At 33.6% G+C, this 22665-nt stretch overlaps 4 protein-coding genes across 5 annotated transcripts; all 4 read left to right on the top strand.

Moving 5' to 3' along the window:
• Window positions 1–1507: 1507 nt before the first annotated feature.
• LOC133292370 (protein TIC 20-IV, chloroplastic) lies at window positions 1508–3255 on the top strand. Its single transcript, XM_061490776.1, has 3 exons — window positions 1508–1734; window positions 1980–2068; window positions 2421–3255. Exons 1-3 carry the CDS (start codon window positions 1667–1669, stop codon window positions 3074–3076), a joined length of 813 nt encoding a protein of 270 aa, XP_061346760.1. The 5' UTR covers window positions 1508–1666; the 3' UTR covers window positions 3077–3255.
• Window positions 3256–5579: 2324 nt separating this feature from the next.
• On the top strand, window positions 5580–9341 carry LOC133292331 (probable galacturonosyltransferase 10). The gene is made up of 2 exons (XM_061490737.1): window positions 5580–6061; window positions 7399–9341. Exons 1-2 carry the CDS (start codon window positions 5912–5914, stop codon window positions 8848–8850), a joined length of 1602 nt encoding a protein of 533 aa, XP_061346721.1. The 5' UTR covers window positions 5580–5911; the 3' UTR covers window positions 8851–9341.
• Window positions 9342–14773: 5432 nt separating this feature from the next.
• LOC133292355 (QWRF motif-containing protein 3-like) lies at window positions 14774–16142 on the top strand. The gene is made up of 2 exons (XM_061490762.1): window positions 14774–15880; window positions 15999–16142. Exons 1-2 carry the CDS (start codon window positions 14774–14776, stop codon window positions 16140–16142), a joined length of 1251 nt encoding a protein of 416 aa, XP_061346746.1.
• Window positions 16143–16232: 90 nt separating this feature from the next.
• Window positions 16233–21294, top strand: LOC133292369 (uncharacterized). Of its 2 annotated transcripts, XM_061490774.1 has the most exons (6): window positions 16233–16301; window positions 16389–16478; window positions 16564–16671; window positions 17105–17172; window positions 19613–20004; window positions 20608–21294. In XM_061490774.1, exons 1-6 carry the CDS (start codon window positions 16233–16235, stop codon window positions 21120–21122), a joined length of 1242 nt encoding a protein of 413 aa, XP_061346758.1. In that variant the 3' UTR covers window positions 21123–21294. The 2 variants fall into 2 exon arrangements, with proteins under 2 accessions (XP_061346758.1, XP_061346759.1); XM_061490775.1 differs by lacking the exons at window positions 16233–16301; window positions 16389–16478; window positions 16564–16671; window positions 17105–17172 and adding an exon at window positions 18985–19098 and having other exon boundaries at window positions 19580–20004; window positions 20608–21291.
• Window positions 21295–22665: the final 1371 nt, after the last annotated feature.

Raw genomic sequence — 22665 nt, 5'->3', positions numbered from 1 at the left:
AGCTGTAGATAACCTTATCTAAAGTGACTGTAGAAATATTTACCCCTATATATATAAGTATGATGTTGTTTTTTGTTGAAAAATTTAAAAAATATAATAAGAAAGACTATTATAACCATAAAATAAATTATAATTACAAAAATATCTTGTTTTTCGTCACAAAATGAGGTCATTTTGAGCTCAATGTAGATAACTTATTTACATTGATTGTACAAAAAATGAACCCTATATATATATATATAGAGAGAGAGAGGTAAAATCATTTATACAGCTGCTTCACGTACAACAATGGGAGGTGTATGATTATGATTCATCACTTTTAATGCTTTCATATTTTGTATGGTTATGATTCTCCATATTTAATGTTTTCACACATATATATATATAGAGGTAGGATCTTTTGACACCGGTGTCAAATTTGAAGTTTGACACCTCATCTAATAGTCGTTAGATCAAAAAAGATCAACGACTCTGATTTGTAAGCATGTGACACCATTGATCTTTTTTGATCCAACGGTTCTCGGATGAGGTGTCAAATTTCAAATTTGACACCGGTGTCAAACGATCCTACCTCATATATATATATATATATATATATATATATATATATATATATATATATATATATGACAATTATTTGACTGCTGCACGTACAACTACTGCAAAAATACAAACCCCATATAAATATGGGATAAGTTATTATGCATACCTTTCCCTACTCCTTTCAATACCGTTAGATTACAATTTCATCCAATGGTGGAGATTTACAATATAAAATAAACTCTTTTACCCCTTTCTCTCTCCCACTGTCTCTCTCTTTGTCTCTCCCACTGTCTCTCTCTTTCTCTTTGCTCCCCTTTCTTTCTCTTTAATTGCGCTTCAGCATCAAAAAAATGCAAACTTTTTTCTCAATTCATCCAACCCAGCCATAGTTATGAACATTTACATAAAAAATTGAAATAGGGTGTCAAGAAGAAACAAACCCAGATGCCCTGTACTATGGAACCAGGTGGCTTGTTGTTGGGCGTAACATAGATCATTTCCCCAATTCAAGGTGAAAAACAAGATAAGAATAATAAATTATACTTAATACTGAAATTTTTTACAACTTTTACTACTAAATTAATTACCGTTGATTTTCATAAATCTAACAATTATATTTTTCTGAGAATTAATAATTAATTAATAAGTATTACCCAATAAATTATAACCGTTAGATTAATAAAAATCAACGATAATTAATTTAGTAGTAAGAGTTGTAAAATTTATCAGTAATAAATATAACCCACCCATACAAGATAATAAGATCCACTACTTTTTCAAAATAAATAAAAATAAAAATAAATAATGAAGTCTACTATTTTATCTCGTTTGGATGGTAAAATTAATCATTTCCCTTAAAATTTTGTTGTCAATTTGTTTCTCGTTCAATAAAATGAGGAAAACATCTTATATGATAACTTTATCATGTAATAATTTTCAAATATCTTAATAGCAACATTTGCTTGTAGAAGGAGTAAAAACCCTATTGGCAAAGCCAATAGCACCGACTCTGGTCTTCTGTCTCCGGAGATTTCCAGAAAGAGGCGCAATGATTCTATATAAACCCTAAAAATTAAAAACATAAATTAAAAAATAAAATAAATCAGCTCTGTAATAGAAGAAGATGGCACCTCAATTGGGAGTAGCAGCAGGAGCCTGTGTCCACTCTTCTCTTCTACGTTTTCCTTTCAGGTATTTCTGTAATTTCATTATGTTAAAAACATTTTCTATTTCTTTTTTTTATAATAATTGATCTTGTATCTTATGATTCGCAACATGTTTTGATTCACCATTCAACAAAAAACAAGACTTTCGATTCGCGCCGTTTCGAATTTTCTATTTGATAATTATGGGTTGTTATAATTTGTTTTTCCTTGCTTCTCCGCTGTTTTGTGTTTAGAACTCACAGTTTGTTTGTATTTGATTTTTTTAACTAGGAATAGGGATTTGATTCCAGAAAGATGCAACACTTCAATCTCCATGAAAAAAAGTCATGCAGTCATGGCTTTTGCAGGCAATTCTCTGGGTGAGTTGGTATCTATGTGATTTCATGATTTAAGTAACTGCATTTATTTGATTTTAATAAAACGGTCTCTTTCAAAATATTTGCTATAAAAATAATGAGATAAGAGGACATTTGAGATTTGTATAATGATTTTGGTTTATCTCTTGTTGACAGTACTCAAGAGAAGTAATTATTGCAGGTGCCCTATTATCTCATAACATTTTTGTTTATTTCAATAATACAAAGACAATAAGACCTTCATACACTATGTTATATAAATACAACACCCTTTTCAAATTGCTTGTATTGTTTAGTTGCAATGCTTAGAAATTGTTTCTAGTTTTTAATAATTTAATCCCCTTTTTGATTTCAGGAAAATCACCTACACAACTCACTGCTGTTTCATCTCCACTATTTACTGATAATCAGGCTCGCCCCTCACTCAGAGTTCCTATGTCTCAAAGATGCAATTCTAAGATCCGTGCACAAGCATTTATATATCATTCATCTGGCTTCCGACTGCCTGCAAATGCTGAGAAGCCAGAATGGTGGTGGAGGACGTTATGCTGTATTCCCTATCTAGTGGCATTGCAGATGTCTGCAACTGGGTTTTATTTGGAACCTTTACTTCAAAAATTCCCCTTCTTTGAAAATTTGATTTTTTATATACCGGGAGCTGTTAACAGATTACCAAACTGGTTCCCTATATTATATTGCTATTTGGCTATTGTGGGAGTGGTAAAAAATAAGGACTTGCCCATTCTTTTCAGATTCCATGTAATGATGGGAATGCTTTTGGAAATTGCTTTGCAGATACTATGGGTTTCAAGCAATTTCATGCCACTTATACACTTCAAGGGAACGTTTGGGATCTATTACTGGGCTGGTGTGGCGTTGGCATATATTCTCGTAGTGATGCAGTGCATAAAGTGTGCGCTTCTGGGTACGTTTGTGAATATCCCTGTTGTTAGTGAATCAGCTTTCGTTCATTCTCTATTCGGTTTAGGAGGATTCCAGCGGCCTTTTTAGGAAGTGATCGAGAGTATATGTAATTTACATGTGGTTTTGCAGTGAAAGGAGTAATTGTCTCTTTTGTTTGTAGTTGACTTCTTATAATTACCATATAATGAGATAAGGGATATCATGAGTTTCTGATTGAGATTCCAGTTGTTTCATTTGTTTGTTATGGTCTTTCCCTGCCATGCTTAATTTTGAAAGGCTGATATTTATGTGATGTTTGGTGATATTGATTCTAGTTTCCAAGTGTCAGAGAATAATATAAATTATTAAAAAAGTCTTCACTTAACAGTTTAAGTTTTTGGGTTGAAATGGTTCTTTATATGGTATTTGAGCTTCGATTTTACTGCTCCTCATTCAATTAATAATAATTAAATATTGTGGAGTATCTTAGTATAGGTAGGTGGGTTTGTGCACTGTCTATCCTTCAAGCCTAAGAGGCTCTCATGTGAAGGGATATATTAGAGAATAATATGAACCATTAAAAAGGTTTGCACTTAACACCTTAAACTTTTGGGTTGAAATAGATCTTTACACCTATCATTCTATTTACTGAGTTTCCTTCCAGGTCCCTTGCAAGACGAATTACCTCAAAACATGATCTTTTTTCTTGAATTTAATGGAATAGATATCTACTTTAGACAACATATCTTAATCCAAAGATGAGATGAGCAATTGGACTGTTAGATTTGCTTATATTGACACAATATTTTGTGCTTATATCAGATTGATAATTTCTGTAATTGGATTCAGCTGCGTGTAACCTCCCGCATCAAGTAATCTTATCATATGTTGACTATTGTTTTATTTCTGATTTGCTTGAAAACAATATAGAGGATAAAAGACAGTTTTGAATTTATCTAAAAATGTGCTTATCCTTTTTGCCAACTGTGGCGATAATAAATTAGCCGTTTTAATTGAGAGGCTTCATGCATAGCATAAAATACCATTGGTTGAATAGACATGGCTGGTTTGTGATGGAAATCTATTTTGGCTTTGGGGAGGAAAAAACGCCATAGGATATTTTGGCGGAAGAGACTAGAGAAGAAGATTTTGGCTATATTCGTAGTGGACATAATTTTCGATTATTACATAGACTCATTTCGACATTCATGAAATTTCAACTGCTCCAACCCTTCCCAAAAAATGTATAATATTTATTTGTAATGGTTTTAAGTCGTAAGTGGAGGGAAAATGTGATAAAAGTAAAGCTAAGTAGATATCTTGAACTTACATATTTCCTTTAACTATTAAACTTACTTATTTTTTCAAGTATATTTTTTGGGTTTTATAAGAGTTATGTTGTAGGAAAAATGATTGTGTAATGTTATAGAGATTCGTTTTGCGTGCTGTAATTTTTTTCTTTTTCTTTTTTCTTAAAAAAATGTAGACCCCACAAAATGTTATGTGTGTAGGAAACTTTGTTGTGTCATGTTAAATGACAAATGCAAACCCCATATTTTTTAGGTTGTTTGCTTTGAAGATTTATCATGAACATGTATACTTCACTCACATAACTACAGAAAAGATATACATTACACACATTTCATCAGTAAATTATTCTGTTATGGTACAGTAAAATACTAAAATAAAGAAGAGAAATACTATTGCAACCTCTATCTCGAGTTACTTCTCATAAAGGCTTAGTTTGAACTTCGAACCTGTAAACAAACATTTTTTTCAGTGTGAATTTCTGTTCGAATTTAGGTGAGAAAATAGAGAAATAGGTTGCGCGGAATCGTCCTCTCACCCTAAACACCACAATCCTTGATGATCGGGAGAAAAGCAACTGAGCTATAACATTATTATCCTAACATGAAATGTTTTGGTTAAATATTTACACGAGATAATATATTATTTTCTTACTCGGTATATTATTATCATGAAAATCATTTCACTTTCAACAACATACGAAAAGTAAAATAAAATTACACCTTTTAATTCCATTTCAATACTTTACCAAAAAAAGTGTTGACAAGGTTGGGTGATAAGTTCGAACTTACAAATATCTTGTGCCATTGACATGACAAATGTAGATTAAATGCGAACAATAAATTGCCTAGTTGCCCGATATAATTATGTAAGCAATGAAAGCAGCAATGTAAGAAAGGTCTTTTGTATAACAAAATAGATGCCTAAACTTTGGTAGTTTATATATAATGTTTTAGGACTATTCTTTTCCCATACGTTATCTTATATTCTACCTCAAAACAAAACACCATCTTATATATTTCACTTTCGTGAGGGATTGTTGTGGTTCGTCTCTCATTTTATTGCGTTTAAGAAGACAATGCAAATTTGAGAACCGACCATCCTTGATTGGATTGAAATGGATCATCGAAACCTTTAACTTTTTATTTTTATTTTTTGGTAAACGAAACCTTTAACCTTTATTATAAGTTGACATGGCACGATCAGGACCGTTTGTCAACGTCGAAAATGAAAGACCAAAAATAAGAGTGTACCTAGTTTGCACACACAATCAGAGGAAACCACTTCCATAAATCCCAACTGTTTTCTGCGGTGTCTGTCAGAGAAATCACCTCTCTCTCTCTCTCTCTCTCTCTCTCTCTCTCTCTTTTCTGTTTACTGTAGTGACATAAAGCTCTTCGCCGGCGCATGCCCACCAAAGCAAAACCAAATATTTCTCCAAAGTTTGAATCTTTCTACCCCAAATATTTTAATCCGGGAACCCCAGTTCCTGCAGATCTCGGTAATACATCGTGATCTGGAAGCCTTTGTTTTGTCTTTTTCTGCTTTCCCCTGAACATTATTTTTCCCGGAAAACAGTTTCCGGGAAAAGGAGTGAACGGAGGGCGCAATTGGGGTTTGGAGGAAGTTTGGAACATGAGGCGGAGAGCGACGGATTTTCGCAGGCCAGTACGGAGGAGGGTTCCGGATGTGTTCTGGTGGGCATTGTGCTGCGGAGTGGTGCTTCTCTTTATCTATATTCTGAGTAAAGGTAACCAGATTGAGTCCACACAGGCTTTGTCCAAGGTAATGAATGCTTTTTTCTCAATTGGTTTTTGAAGATTTGTGCTCTTGGTTGATGTGTGGGAAAATCAAGCATGATAGACTTTTCTTTTTGAAATTTGGTATATGATTTTGAGCCTTCAAGTTATGTTAAATTGATTGGATATGGGATCTTTGAACAAGTTATTGGTGTGCTTTGTTTTGTTTGTATGATGTTGGAAACTGATTTTGTACTTTTGGAATTGTGTGCTATGTTTACTGGGGAAGGTTATACTTATCACTAACTAAGTTTATCACCTTTTACTACCTCTTTTATAACGGTTAGACTTATGAAAAGAGGAAGGTGAGAGAGGGAGTGATTGAACAGAGAATGAAAATTTGTATCAAATGAAAACCTTTGATTTGATCTTAATGTGACGGTTATAAAAGAGGTAGTAAGAGCTTGTAAACTTAGTTGATGGTAAGTATAACTTCTCCCCATGTTTCTTTAGGAGATCGTATCTGCTGGCTTTTGCACTAGTTTGCTTTAGATTGTTTTTCATCTTTCCCTTTTTTTGGAGTGTGGAATCAAACCCTTTTCATTCCACTATGCGATTAGTATGAAATACAGGATTGAATAAACAAAATTGGAGTATTTACATTCAGTACACAATATACACTTTTTACATCAGTTCAGAACTCGAACGCTTAATAATTTGTAATAGTAGTGCTATGCTAGATTAGATGTTTTAAACTACTGATCTTATTAGGAGATCAACCCTTGCACAATTTATTTCTATGAATTGCTAGTCTAAGATGGCTCAGACAATGATTTTTTAAGTTCATAATACATCTTTCAAACCATCGAAGCCATCAACATATAGTAATGAAGAAAAATTCACATAATCATTTATTTTAATCCATACCATGCTACTACTCTTTGCTCATTTTATTAAATTTGTTTAAAATTACTACAATCACATGGGGAGCTATTGGTAAACCTTGTTTTGCAATGGGCAGAATAGTGATATTTCCAGATGTTGCTATTGTCAGACATTATGTCTCATACATTTCTTTTCCTTACTACAGCGAAAAGCCATTGTTCCTCATAAAGATATTTATTATAATTTTGTTTCTAAATTGGAACTGTAACTGAATAGTCAAACTTTTTCAGAAAGGATAATGTATGGATCATACAAATCAGTATTTGAAATTGATTAAGTTGTTAGATGCAGCTTCCATGGCATGCTTGATTTCATATTACAAAGTCAGAATTTTTTTTTTATTATTATTATTTTGGGGGAGAGAGGGGGCAGGGAGGGAGGAGATTAGGTCCTTGTTGTCCTTTTTTAGCTAATAACTTCTTATATCCTGTTGTGCAGAGAACTTACAAGCATGAGAGAATTATGGAAGGCCTTAATATTACTGAAGAGATGTTAAGCCCTAACTCAGTGACCAGACAACTTAATGATCAGATATCCCTAGCAAAAGCTTTTGTTGTAATTGCAAAAGAAAGTAACAATCTCCAATTTGCTTGGGAATTAAGTGCCCAAATCCGCAATTCACAGATTCTCCTCTCAAATGCTGCCACTAGGCGTGCTCCTTTAACAACCAGGGAATCAGAAAGTGCTATCCATGATATGGCATTATTGTTATACCAGGCCCAGCAGCTCCATTATGACAGTGCAACCATGATCATGAGATTCAAAGCAAAAATTCAAGCTCTTGAAGAACAGATGAATTCGGTAAGTGAAAAGAGTTCAAAATATGGACAAATAGCTGCTGAAGAAGTTCCAAAAAGCCTATACTGTCTTGGTGTCCGGTTGACAACAGAATGGTTCAAAAACCTTAATTTGCAAAAGAAATTGAAGGACAAAAGGCATGTGGAGATGAAACTTAAGGATAACAATCTATACCACTTTTGTGTGTTCTCTGATAACATTCTTGCAACTTCGGTTGTGGTCAATTCAACTGCAATAAATTCCAAAAATCCCAATATGATTGTTTTCCACCTTGTCACTGATGAAATTAATTATGCTTCGATGAAGGCATGGTTTGCCATGAATGATTTCCGTGGGGTGACTGTGGAAGTTCAGAAGTTTGAAGAGTTCAGTTGGTTAAATGCTTCATATGTTCCCGTGCTTAAGCAACTTCAAGACTCAGAAATACAGAACTACTACTTCTCTGGCAACAGTGATGATGGCAGGACACCTATCAAGTTTCGTAACCCTAAATATCTGTCCATGCTTAACCACCTGAGGTTCTATATACCTGAAGTTTTTCCTGCACTAAAGAAGGTGGTGTTCCTGGATGATGATGTTGTGGTTCAGAAAGATCTTTCTGATCTTTTTACCATTGATTTGAATGGAAATGTTAATGGAGCTGTTGAGACATGCATGGAGACATTTCATAGATACCATAAATATTTGAACTACTCCCATCCTCTTATACGTTCACATTTTGATCCCGATGCTTGTGGATGGGCATTTGGGATGAATGTATTTGATTTGGTTGAATGGAGGAAAAAGAATGTAACTGGCATCTACCACTATTGGCAGGAAAAGAATGTAGACCGTACATTGTGGAAACTTGGTACCTTGCCACCAGGACTGTTAACATTTTATGGGTTAACTGAGCCCTTGGATCCGTCGTGGCATGTATTGGGTTTTGGCTACACAAATGTTGATCCTCAGTTGATAGAGAGAGGGGCTGTGTTGCACTTCAATGGGAACTCCAAACCATGGTTGAAGATTGGGATTGAAAAATACAAACCCCTATGGGAAAAATATGTTGAATACTCTCATCCTTTATTGCAGCAGTGCAACTTCCATTGATTTTGAATTGAGTTTTAATTGGAACTTCAAACCTTGGTGGAAGATTCGGATTCCGAAGTAGTAGCCCCTTATTGGTGGGGTGGGGGAGTAGTTCATTGACTATTCTCATCCTCTACTGCAAACAGTGCAACTTTTTTTGACTTGTGGAACTGGAAGGCTTGGTGATCCTTACACAGACAACCGGATTAAGATCTTAATTTTGTACTCAGAAATGCTTGTACAATTTTAAAAGGTCAAGCATATCTGGTGGCTTTAACTTGTGTGTCTTCATTGATTCCGGATCTTCTGTTGTAGTATATAGAGATGTCCATTTGTCAAGTATTAGACAATATCAGTTCATAGTTTTATCTTATGTTTTTAGTCAAGGATGAGATTAGCTGCAAATTTCTTATTTTCCACAACTATTCATTGCAGGACCAGATGCTCTTTCCTGTGGGATTCATTAGCTAAAACTTTCTCTTGCTATTCTTGTTACCTTTTTGTCCAAAAGAAGCTACTCTATGATTGGAGTTTTATAGTTCTTATGTGTCACAACTATTTGCTTTTTATTTCCGAATCTGAGTTTCCAGCTGCATATGTTGCTTTGTGTGGAGAATGTGTTGTTTCTCTCGCTTGTGTTCAAGTCAGTTACTGACATTTTGTTCATATCTCATTAATTCCAATATCAAGTTTTGCAAGCTAATTAGTAGGATATAATATTATTGCTTTAAGGACGCACATTCAGGCTTTTTATATGTGCAAAATGAGAAAAGGAATATAAAGGAAACTAAGGAATTAGATTTTGTCTTTTAACTTGGACATTATACAAATGAAAATAAATTTTGAAGTACGAATTTACTCATAACTTTTTGTTCTCTTGATTTTTTTAATAAAGGACGATCATGTAATATAAAGCCGTGGAGATGTTCTCTAATTTTCTTTCAAACATACATTCAATTTTAAAGTTATGCAATCCAGATAAATTATCTTCGTTGAACTTAAAACGATGTTGTTTTAAGGCGGAAATAAGATATTTTTGTAATTATAATTTATTTCAAAGTTATAATAGTCTTTCTCATTATAATTTTTTAATCTTTCAATTCAAACGATGTCGTTTTGATAGTAAACGTAGATAATTTATCTGCATTTAATGTAAAAGCATTAAAGCCTCAATTTTATTGGGATTAATTTTGGTGAGTCAAAATTACTTTTTCACTATGGTTTCATTTTTCTTGTATTCATGAATCATTCTGGGCTTGGTATTTATCATTTTAAATGACATAAGTTATGTCATTTTAGGAGAGAGATAGACACAGAAAATGAAAATCATGAGAGAGAGAAAGTGAGTGGCTTTTTTTAATTCAAAATTTAAATAAAAAAATTTATTCTGTGTCTATCTCTCTCTTAAAATAACATAACTTTATATCATTTAAAATGAGAAATCGTTTATTAGCCCATTTTATATCTAAGTTTAAAAGACAACTAGAATAAAGGAATAAAATCAATAAATGTTGGCTAGCAAAGTAATAAGTATATTACCTTTAGTTAAACCTCCTTATTATCAAATCATATTGATACTTTTGTGAACTTACACAGAATCAAATGACAGTCCGGTGGCCAGATTCAATCTTGTACATCTTTACATATCACAATTGATTTGTGAAGACTTTGATATTTTATTATTTTATATGGTTTAAAAATAAGAAACAAAATTGTGAATAAAATGGAAGCTTAGATGGTAGTAAAAACTAGCAACCAAGGAGATTGTTGAGATATATAAGCTTTTGGGTTGAATTGGTTCTTTACATGGTTTCAGAGCCTCGGTGTACTGGGTTCGATCCTCACCGCCCTCCATTTTCTTTCTAGTGGAATTTCTTTCTTCGCACAGGTAGGTAGGCCTGTGCATTGTCCACCCTTCAAGTCCAATGAGCTCTCGTGAAGGGGGCGTGTTGAAATTTATAAAATCATTAATGTAAACCTCACCCAACAGCTTAAGCTTTTGAGTTGAATTGGTTCTTTACAGAGCTTACCAAAAAAAAAACTAGCAACTAAGGAACTACAAAATTACTGCTTGGCTTGTTCATTTTTTACATGGTCAAACAGAATGAATTTGCTTGCATGTAGATTTAGCTCAAGCCAAAGAAATAAACGCAAATGCCAAATCAAGATGCCTGTACTATTTCCAACATTTGTCTCTTCCAAGCAGAAGAACTTTTATTGCAAAGAAATAAAACGTAACACGTTACTTAAACATGATAATATTATTCACATAAAGAATTTCTCGTGTGTTTCACAATTTTTTGTGAAGCATTATATAATAATCTGGTTTATTTATTTTTTCAAGTAATATTCTTACAGAGTAAAATTTGTAAATTTCATCTTAGCAACCAACCTAAATGTAGCCATTGTCTCTTCGTGATGTTAAATATCAATATTTGTATCATAATCATGATTCAGATAGGCATCACGACTCAAGTTCACAACTCAGATTCAGGATAAAGAACAAAATCATGACGGTTGGGATCGAAATCAGAACTCAAATCATGACTAAGGTCTATAATAAGATTGTGGTTTATGATTCAAGTTCTAGAAAATTATATTACATGTACACTTGAAATAAAGAACTGGATCTCGATCTGATATACGCTCTCAATTCAATAAAGGTCCAAAAATCACAAATTTAATTATGAAGAACCAAATCCATCCCATGTATGAACTGTGGACATTTTGCGAACTTGGTTGACAAGCCAAAAGTAACTTAATAACTAAGGATACATCATTGCCAAGATCAAGGGCAAACTTGAATAAATGAATGAGAGCACCAGCTCGCTAAAATATATATAAGGGCTAGCCTTCTCGCCGAAGGAATAGCCTATGAAAGCTACATTCTCCACCAATGATATTGATACCGCCATTAGAAAGGCGGCATGAAGCAAGACACCCTACTACTATAAATACAGAGACATTTAACATGTAAGATATCTATCTTTGAATACTGAACTGAATGAAGCGTTGAAGTGTCTTGCAGGTTTTTTTAGTCTCCTCAAATTGCTCAAGACATCAGGCTTTCCAGACTAATCATCCCACCAAGCAGCCAATCATCTCTGCAAGCTTATTTGTCATCAACCCTTTTCTTTTTCAATATCATTTACCTTCAACCTTGTGTGACCAGGCTCAGCCTCATATCTGTTGGACCGATCAGAACTAAAGAGTAAGAAGAAGTTCATCGTTTCATTGTAAGTAGCTTTGGGTTACTTATATAATTTCTTTTAAATGTTGAAGATGAATTGGAGAACCCCTTCTCAATGAGTTTTTTTTTAAAAAAAGAAATTACAATTAGATAAAAAAAATTATGGATGTGATATTGTAACAACCAATTAGTGTTACTACCAATCAATTTCATCATTAGATCGATTATGTTGATCCAACGGTTATATTTATTTTCATATTTGTATTGTTATGATTCCTCATATTTAATACGAATGCATTAAATATGAAAAATCATAATCGTACAAAGGTGAAAATAAATATAAATATCCTTTCCAAAAAATTATAACAAATATTTTATGCAACAAATACGACCAATTGCACATAAACATGATACATTAAGGTGGACATGATTTAACCGGAATCAGTTTTTTTAACCGAATGGAGCCGGATCAAATAGCTTTAAATCAAGGGATTTGTTATTTTTACGTTGGATTCCCTTTTTCTGCAGTTACTGTAGATAAGTTATTTGTAGTAAACCCAATATGACGTTGTTTTAGAGAAAAAATCATGGTGTTTTTGTAATTTTAATTTATTTCAGGGTTATAATAGTCTTTATATTTATAATTTTTTAATATTTCAATACCAAAACAACGTCGTTTTGAAAAATAAATGCAGATAACTTATTTTGATATATTAATATTGAAATGATATATTAGTTCTTGAGAATTATATCAATCCCTTATCAAGCCTAATCCCACCCCTTTAGGTCTGATTAAGTTATACATCATTTTGATGTATTAAGGGGTCTTGCTGTATATGTTTATACTATACAATGGTCACACCAAACAACTAAAGATGTCATAACGTATAGTATGAACTTATACTATCAAACTTTATATATCACACCAAAGAGGCTCTTAAATCAATCATGGTTATATAAACTATTTAAAAACAATATTAATGTCGTAAATTATTATTTAAATTATAATTGTATTTTTTTTTTTTGCTCCTTCCCAATATTTCTGCCATTAATAAGCAAGGTAAGCCGTCCACAGCACTATCCGGTTAGCCTGCTCACATCATACAAAATTATTTATTTTTTAATCTTCAAACTTTGATTCAGTTACAATTTAAATTAAAAACTTAGGCAATCCAACAAAACAGAAAGAACAATAAAAATAAAATATTATAAAAGGCCCCTTCAACTTTCAAGAAGTTAATAACAAGTGGAAGGTACCCATTCTCAGCAATGATTTTCCACTCCCATTCTTGTCTCCAAATGCCAAACTTATACAACTCCTCATTCCTCAACCATCGTTCTCCAACATCGAAAATAATACCTACATTTTACCAATAAAATAATAACACCTCTGCCGAGGTGTATTTTTGAATGAGAGAATTTTTTTTAATATTATATAAGATTGGTGTTTGTAATTTTAAATGACATAAGTTATGTCATTTTAGAAGAGAGATAGATACAGAAAAACGGAAATCATGGGAGAGAGAAAATGGGTGATTTTTTTAATTTAAAATTCAATTTTTTGTGTCTGCATCTCTCTTAAAATGACATAACTTTCTGTCATTCAAAATGACAAACACTTTTTCCATATTATATTTACATATTTTAGAGAATATATAATTTCATTTTAAAGGGAAATGCTGAGGAGGTGTATTGGATTGAAATTTTAATGAATTATTTTTGGATAAATTTTTTTATTGATATTCAATTAAGATTTTATATGATTGAAAAAAGTCATGTGATATTCGATTAAGATTTCAAAAGATTATTTTAGAGTCCATCCAAATCCGATGGTATTCAATCAGGATTTTAAACAAAAGAAAAACAATCTCGTGGTATTAAAAAATGGGAAAAATATTTCTGCAGTTAATGCAGATAAGTTATCTGCATTTATTCTCAAAACAACATCGTTTTGGTATTGAAATCTTAAAAAATCATAAATATAAAGACTATTATAACCCTGAAATAAATTAAAATTACAAAAACACCATAATTTTTGCCCCAAAACGAAGTAGTATTGGACTTATTGCATATAACTTATCTGGCATTAAAAAAAGCGAACCCTTAAAGAATATGACAATTTTAGTGAATTTTCTATTAGTGTGAATTTCGTGAGAATTTTTAGTGAGAAGTATAAATATGATGCTTCTCTCACAATCTTACCCTAATCCTTAGGATTTCTTGAGATTTCTTCATTGTAGTGCTTTTTTTTTTTTCTTTTGGCGGATCTATTCGCTCAAAATCGGGTTTTGCAGAGCTTCATCAAAATTCAAAAATAGCAAATTTGTGAACGATTTTCATCACAACACAATTCAGAAACAACAACTCAACAAGATTCTAATCTAATTCATCTCAAAAGCAGCAAATTTTTCAGCGATTTTTGAGAGCTTTTGAAAGTTTAAACTATCGGAGGAAGGATAAAACTAGTCCCTCGTTCGAGGAAGGAGGCACATCCTCTGACTCCTATTTTTTTTTTTGAAGAATTTGGTTGAGGAAGAGTTTGGATTTTTTAAATGTTAATCCAATACAATGTTTTCCTCAAACAACACTAGCTGAATGGCAGTTAAGTAATTTCATCCATTGCCGGCGCAAATATCATTAATATTTTGCCGCGCCATCTCCAAGTGTTAACTGTTTGTGACATGCAACAGTAACATAGACACCACGCCCTGCAGTGCCAACATCTTCCTCTGTCTTTGACTTTGTCTGTCTCCGATGAAGACGCTCGACGCCTCTCCGGTTTCTAGTCAATCTCCGAAACCTCGTCAACACAGAAACCGCGAAGTGAGTTCACGGTTTCTCCCTTCTTCGCCGCCTCCGAGCTCAATTATCACTACCTCCATGGAATCCGGCGAATGCCATTCCCCTGTTCAACGCAAACCTACGAGTCCCGCCGCCGACAGCCGGAGGCACAAGATAACGGAAGAACCGGGTTTCATGCGCCACCAACTATGGCCTTCTTCCGCGGCGGCGATGAAGAAAAACTCCGGCACTCTCGCCGATCACATCAGCGAGGACAGGATCATAGAGCAACTCGACGAGAAAACTACCAAGATCACAAGTTCCATTAGCTCCAAGGAAAACGATAGACCAATAATCATTGGTGGTTCAATGAGGTATTTGGGAACACCACCATCATCATCATCTTCATCTTCTTCTTCTGTTAAGAAACACGGTTCTAAGAGTTCCACCATTTTTCCGGGAAGATTGTCCGTGGACGAGAATGCTAAATCCTTGTCTTCACTAAGAAAATCTTATTCTTTGACGAACTCTGTTGATTTAGAATCTGAATATGGTGCCAGAAAATTGGGAGTGGAGGTTCCATCGAGGTACATGAATGATGTAACGACAAGAAGGGGTAGAAGAGGAACTTCAGATTCCAACATTCTGAATGTGACTGTGAATATGAATATGAACAGTGATTCCCCTGTGTTGAAGAGATTCACATTGAAAACAGCGATAAAGAGGGCTAATTCGCTTACTGGGTACAAGAGTTCTAAGTCTCAATGGGCTTTGTCACCTGGAAGGTCAGATTCACCGGTTATGTCTGTAGAAAGCATGGATAAACCCATGTCTTTTTCGAGCTTGAAGCACCCAACAACTCCTACTAAGGAGGTTAAAGGAGTGGAAAAATTCCTCAACATGGGTTTTGATATCTTCAAGAGTAAGAAACCTTTGGTTAATTCGCCTCCCATTGGTTTTGGAAACTCAAACTCAGAGGCTGTTCATCAGCTTCGTATGCTTGATAACCGTTTCATTCTATGGCGATTAGCAAATGCTAGAGCTCAAGCTGTGAATGAAAACATGTCTCATCTGGCCCAGGTATAATACATTATATGTGTCTCACACTTTCTTATAATTTCCATCTCTATGATCTTATAAGTTATAACAAATGAGAAATGATGTATTGATGTTTTCTGGATTTTGTGAATGTGTTTAGAGCAATTTGATATATGCTTGGGATGGTATCACAAAGTTGCATCATTCGGTTCTAAAAAAGAATATACAGTTTGCCAGAGAAAAACTTCAAATGAAGATCACTTTTATACTATATTCTCAAGTCAGTACTAAACCTCAATTATGATTTTCTTTCAGTGATTTCATTATCTCAACTGATATGTTGTGTTTTGGCAGATGAAGCTATTGGAAGCTTGGGGAGGTATGGAAAGGCAGCATGTATCTGCAATTACTGCTACCAAAGAGGGTTTGCATTCTGTTGTCTGCAGAGTTCCTCTTTTGGAAGGTGCTAAGGTAAATAACTAGGTCCAATAAAAACATTTACAGTCTCAGTGATAGAAAAAATGCATTGACAGAATTTTTATGCTTACAGGTGAACATACAATCAACATCCATTGCTCTGAGGCAGACATGTGATCTCACAGCTTCCATCAAATCCATGTTAACTAGTTTTTCACCTTCAGTATGTTTGTTAATATTCTGCTAGTTCTGTTATTATACAACGAGGACTTAAATTGAAATCGAAAAAAAAATTGCTTTATCAGCAGGTTGATAAGACTGCTGCAATGCTATCAGAATTAGCAAAAGTTGTTGCACAAGAGAGGCAGCTCTTACAGGAGTTCTATGATCTTTTCCCCACCATATCTGTCTTTGAGGTAACTAAATATTACTTCGTCCGGACTTTCATTATTTCTTTTTAGAGAAAATATACTCTTATGTTGTATGAGAGAATTTTTCTCTCCTACACATACATCGATTTCCGTGTTACTTTTTTATCTCTTTTTTCTTTTTCTATAATAGGTGGGTCCCACACATGATTATCTCTATTGCATGAGAGAGTTCTCTCCAGTTGCATGAGATTAATAAAGCCCTTCTTTTTATATGGCTAACCGGAGAAAATAGAGTTAAGATAGTTCCATATAAGTCAATTGAGAAGAAGAATTGTGTTTAAATGTTGTAAAACTAGAAGTCTAGAGCAAATTACAGGTTGTGTCCACAGTTAAACTAAAATAAAATCTGTACTCATTGCTTAGACATGAAATCCTTTTAGTTACTTATGGTTAATTTTATAACAATGAATGTTGGCAGTTTCAAGAAAGAAGTGCAAAGTGCAAACTCATTCAACTTGAAGGTTGGCAACGGATGAATTATCAACTGTAACAGCTACTACCAGAGATCACTACATAGATAATAGATCAGGAAAACTGGGAGATAGCTACATATAAACTACTAGTGGAAGTTCAGAGAAATAGAAGCATTGATTTACAAATGTTGCTAATATTGCAACTGTTTACATGGTCCTCAAATCTACAATGGTTGTTCTTTGGACAAACATGTAGGATTAGTTTACATACTGTACTATGCATTACTTCATGGTATCACTCACCAGGTTAATAATGCTTTCTTTCTCTCTACGTCTCTGCTATTTGTTATGCTCAAGTCAAAGCCCAATTTTGTTCAAATATAGTGCTTGCATAGGAAATTGCTTTTTTTCACTTAAAAAATTTAGTTGAGTAATCTTCAGTTAATTTCCAAGATGACTAGAAATCATATGTTGGGATTTTCCTAAAGCAACTACGTTTAATCAATTTATTTATTTTATTTGAAAAAACATAAATCGTTCCTCACAGAAAACCAATTGTGCACTTCACTTGCCTACTGTGACATCTTTAGCAAAGGCAGAGAAATAAAGTGGCAAATTATTAAAGTAAGAAAATTCATGAATTTAACATCCGTTTTCCATGAAATATAATTTTGTAAAGGCAGAAAATAAACTTTAATTTCAGCTATTAAGAAGTTAAATAAATTGGTAGGGAAATGTTATACTTACAAATTTATTATGATCGTGGAATAAAAAAAATCTTTAAGGGGAGCGTTTAATAGAGGAAATTTTTTATTTATTTGGGAAACTCAATTATTAGGAATATAATGAAAAAGTGAGTTTGTTAGGAAAATTAAAAAAAAATTATTTGGTAGGCCAAAATATTACCAAAAAAATTGATGTAAGTTTTTTGAATTTATATTTGATTGAATGTAAAATATTATTGAAAAATGGGATGAATTTACGAAAATATGTTAGACTCTCCCCGGCTTTCTTTTGGCACTTTAAATCATGTGTCCTAAATTGAAAAATGTTACTTTTTCGTTTGCTGGTGTAATTATTTAGTAGATTGCTATGCAATCTAATGGTCAAATTTTGCCAATATTACACATAATAGTAGATTGCTATGCAAATGAGATTGATAGGGAAATTATTTAAAGTATGCTACCAAATGTTGTATTTTTGGATACTCATCTCCATTTTTCCAGTCATCCTAAGGGACGTTTGATAGAGGAGATATATTTTTTTATCGGAAAAAAAGATTTTCGAGGATATAGTGGGATTTTTTTTTTCCGGGTAAGTTACGAAAAGGTGTTTGATAGGTCCAAAATTTTTCCATGAATGTTGGGTTAATTATAAAAATACAATGTATCAGATGATATTTTTGTTTGAGATTCTGTAGTTAAAACTGAAATGATGGAAAAAAAAGTTTTCCGAGAATATTTTCAATTTTCTCATATCGAACGTTGGAAAATATTTTGCCCCACCCCATTTTCCCAAAATTTCTAAAACAATCTTCATACCAAACAACCCCTAAAAAAAACCTTTTCCCCTTCAACTTAAGAAAATTAGATTATTTGTATTTGATTTTACATACACAAATAGTTGAAGGGAATTCTCTAAACCTGTGCTCGAGCAATAACTATCTATATACTGAGAAAGGATGTATGAATTCTCGAAAAGAGAAGAGCCGCGGTGGTCCCCCGGACCGCCCGGATCCCACGAGTGAATAGAAAGTTAGACACTCGAAATTTTGGCATTTGGACGTGAATTTGAAGAGGTAGCAGATCTGAATCCATTGGGCCTAATCAGGTTGGGCTTGTTTACAATATCATTGGTATGCAAGCTCTTAAATTGCACAAAAACGAATATTTCTTTTCTTTTCTTTTCTTTTTTTGTAACATAAACGAATATTTCTTTGTTTTCCGATGTGTGAGACTCGAGTTTCTTTTGTTTCGTTCATAGACTTCCACGAAAACAGGTATTTTTTTTTTTTTTTATTGTAATTGTCCTTGTCTTTTTATTTTATTTTCTTTACCTTTTTTCTCCCCCTTTCACTATACATCACGAAAGAGCATAGTGATGAGAAGGTTGTGAATTCTTATGGATAAGATTGAACCTTGTATGTTTATGAATCAAGAATTTTTGTTGTGGTTGGTTGTGGAAGACATGGTCGATTATTGTCTCATCCATTTCAAGCAACTAGTTAATGGTGTTCGAAACACTAAATTCCCATTAATTACTTTCTGGGTGTGGTCTTGTAATTCTAATTTGTCTTTGCATAACCAAAATTTCCTATTTTTGAAGGGTCTTCTCATCTTTCTAAAAAAGTAAAAAAAAAAAAAAAATCATGAATAATATTTGAGATGAGGTTTTGTTGTTGGGATTGTGGTCTAAAATGGATTATGGCCACAGCTTTTGTGGTGACTCATTCTATTGTCTCAATCCACATTCTTGTGCAGTTGTCTGTGAAAGGTGCTGATTTCAAAGAAAAAAATGTTGAAGTCCATTCTAGGTTGCTGCAAGGTATATATATCAGAAAGCAGAAACAGGAGTGCATTGGAATCTATTGAACGAGCTGCCAAGCTTTTTCCCCTGGCTCCCATAATTAACAAGTTTGAAGATGTGGCCTACAATAGAATTGGTTACACCCTTGTCTCTGAGTTGGGTTCAGTGCCTTCTTCAGAGCCATGTCACTTGACAAATTGTGTGCTGGCAATGGTGAAGGCTGCATTTGACACCATTGACTTTGAGTTGCACACTGGAACTCATCCTCGACTTGGTGTTGTCGACCACATATGTTTTCACCCCATGGCTGATGCTTCCTTGGATCAAGCAGCTAGGATTGCTAGGTGTTTAGCTATGGACATGGGTTCTAGTCTGCAAGGTTAGTAGTAGCATGGCTTGGGGGTCACATTATAGGATATTTTATTGGAAATGGATCATCTCTTGTCTTGTTAACTATGATCGTTCATTTGTTAATGAATGACTGAGATTTTTCACATTACATGGGCATGTTAAAACAGGACATAGGATAATTTATTTCCTAATTTAGTATAAGTTGAAGGAGAATGTTATTTCTTGGGAAGGGGTCACACTCTTAGAATTTTATTTTATTTTTTTTTAATTTCAAAAAAAGAAGTAGCATGTAGATGCTTATCAGGATGATGTTAGAAGTTGAACGATTTACTTAATTCAGAGTTCATCTTTTATATCAGTATAGTTGGAAAATAGCCTCCTCAATTTTGTGAAGATATAAACTTCATGAACCCCATTTTGTTTGATTGTTGGTTGAGAATTATGTCTTCATAGTAAACTCTTCTTAGTGCCCCAGTTAGAATTTGTAGGATATTTCCTTGTTCGTATATGACTAATTTCATAATTACTACTTTATACACTAGTAAAGTAATTATAGAACTATCTTTAGTATGTCAATCATCTTTCTAAATTTATATTTTTGCATTTCAATGATCATTAAAATTACCTGCAGTTCCTACTTTTCTATATGGAGCAGCACATGAAGAGGGGAGGACACTTGATTCAATCAGAAGAGTATTTGGTTATTTTAAACCAAATTCTAGTGAAAACCAGTGGATTGGGGGGTTAAAATCAGACTCTATGTCAATGAAGCCTGATAGTGGTCCATCTCAAGTTACTCCATCAAAAGGTGTTTTGGTCATTGGAGCAACCAATTGGGTTGATAACTATAATGTCCCTCTAATATCTTCTGATATTAGTGCTATTCGTAGAATTGCAAAACGGGTTAGTGGAAGAGGTGGTGGACTTCCATCTGTACAGGCAATGGCCCTTGCACATGGTGAAGGTGTCATTGAGGTAGCCTGTAATTTGTTGGATCCAAATAAAGTTGGTGGTGAAAGAGTACAACAAGAAGTTGAGAGCCTTGCAAGGGAAGAAGGTATTTCTGTGGGGAGGGGATACTTCACAGATTTTTCACAGGAAGAAATAATTAAAAGTTACCTGAAGCTGATTGAAGAGAGAAATTGATGTCAATATAAGATTTGCCAAGTAATTCTCATGAGGGAAAATTACTTCCTCATGGACTTGGAAGGTTTTTGCCATTTGGTGAATTTTGATTCCAGAGTCAATTTGGCATTTCCTTGAAATTAAGATAGAACAGTTATGGATGAATTTTTCATATGAAGCTCATCCTTAAATTTTTAACTTCATTTTCAAGAGATCATTAAACTGACCCTAAAAGATTCTTCATATAGAACATAACAAGATAGATGATGAACCTGACCTTATTGATACCTCTCAGTTAGTTGGCAAGTTTGGTAATGGAAAAATTACTCATCATTATAATTAAGGGAAATATTTTTCTCATGTTGCATGAGACAAATTGTCTCATGCAACACACACACAAAAGTGGATGAGATCCATTTTTTCCTTTCTCTCTCCTCTTTTTTTTTTTTTTTTTTTTGAAAACTGATCCTAATTATCTCTTTGAGGCGAATCAGAATCCCCCAGTATTCCCACGGGTTCGACTCTTTGAGCCGCCTATGGGACTAATCCAGAGTTCGGGTGCGAGTCCAAGGATTACGGTACTTATGTCCCTCCCCAGATGATATTGGTGGGATTCGAACCGAGGTCCTCTCCCACCACTCACTCCCTATGCTACTAACTGAGCCACCACACTTGGGTTTCTCTCTCCTCTTCTTAGTGAATTTCACCCACTCTTTTATGTGTTGCACATGCAACATGAGAAAAACATTTTCCTTATATTAATTTGGGAATTCACATACAAGTATCTGGAAGTTTTCTTCAATAGGATATAGGATGAGAAACAAAGGGTTGAGAGTGGGGGCCATGGTGGATTTGAGATGACATTGTTAATAAAAGATTCTCGGGTAAATGATTTATCTATTCTTTCCGAATTAAAAAGAAATATGGATATTGATCGAGTACAGTTCAATTCATATCTCTTCTGAACACACACACAAAAGTTCTAATAGGGCTATCCTATTTTTTTTAAATAACAATAATAAAAAGAGAAATATGGATATACTTTGTGTTGATAGCGACCATGTAAAATATAAAACATACGATAATGGAATACTTTAATGTGCCTCTGCGATCCGATAATGGAATACTTTTATTTTCCCCCTTTTGGCCACTCTCTTACCAATAATATAAATAGAATGCATTAAAATCAAAATGCAATGGACATACATGTAACAACAAATTAAATTAAGGCAAAGTTTATCAATGTGCTTCTTTCTTTCTTTTTCATTTTAATTACATGCTTTTTTAAAAAAAAAAGGTTAATTTAGAATAATATATTAGCAGTAGCTAAGGGTGGATATGAGATGACCCGAACTGAATTATTTTTATTTTTTCAGAACATGTTCATAACCGGTTCAGGTATGCAAATTCGTTCTGAACTGGTTCCAAATTGGTTTTTGAATCAATTCTTTTGATTTGGTTTAATTTTTAATTTGATTTATAAAACCAATTCGGTTTTTGGAGACTGATTCAGAAAAATGCAAGTTTGGTTTAGTTGTTTTACACAGGGAGCAAACTCCTCATG

This window comes from Gastrolobium bilobum, unplaced genomic scaffold (assembly GCF_033153095.1).
Source record: "Gastrolobium bilobum isolate Gb01-03AN ecotype WA unplaced genomic scaffold, APGP_CSIRO_Gbil_v1 utg2134, whole genome shotgun sequence".
In the NCBI taxonomy this organism is placed as follows: Eukaryota; Viridiplantae; Streptophyta; class Magnoliopsida; order Fabales; family Fabaceae; genus Gastrolobium; species Gastrolobium bilobum.
This window is presented reverse-complemented; position numbering and strand designations above follow the sequence as displayed.

Bases quoted from the DNA above. Each gene is read 5' to 3' on its own strand.
- LOC133292370 (XM_061490776.1), top strand. From the start codon at position 1,667: ATGGCACCTCAATTGGGAGTAGCAGCAGGAGCCTGTGTCCACTCTTCT. The intron at 1,735-1,979 runs GTATTTCTGTAA...TTTTTTAACTAG, and splicing joins CTTCTACGTTTTCCTTTCAG to GAATAGGGATTTGATTCCAG. The intron at 2,069-2,420 runs GTGAGTTGGTAT...TTTTGATTTCAG, and splicing joins TTTTGCAGGCAATTCTCTGG to GAAAATCACCTACACAACTC.
- LOC133292331 (XM_061490737.1), top strand. From the start codon at position 5,912: ATGAGGCGGAGAGCGACGGATTTTCGCAGGCCAGTACGGAGGAGGGTT. The intron at 6,062-7,398 runs GTAATGAATGCT...CCTGTTGTGCAG, and splicing joins CCACACAGGCTTTGTCCAAG to AGAACTTACAAGCATGAGAG.
- LOC133292355 (XM_061490762.1), top strand. From the start codon at position 14,774: ATGAAGACGCTCGACGCCTCTCCGGTTTCTAGTCAATCTCCGAAACCT. The intron at 15,881-15,998 runs GTATAATACATT...GAATGTGTTTAG, and splicing joins ACATGTCTCATCTGGCCCAG to AGCAATTTGATATATGCTTG.
- LOC133292369 (XM_061490774.1), top strand. From the start codon at position 16,233: ATGTATCTGCAATTACTGCTACCAAAGAGGGTTTGCATTCTGTTGTCT. The intron at 17,173-19,612 runs GTAACAGCTACT...TTCAAAGAAAAA, and splicing joins CAACGGATGAATTATCAACT to AATGTTGAAGTCCATTCTAG. The intron at 20,005-20,607 runs GTTAGTAGTAGC...AATTACCTGCAG, and splicing joins CATGGGTTCTAGTCTGCAAG to TTCCTACTTTTCTATATGGA.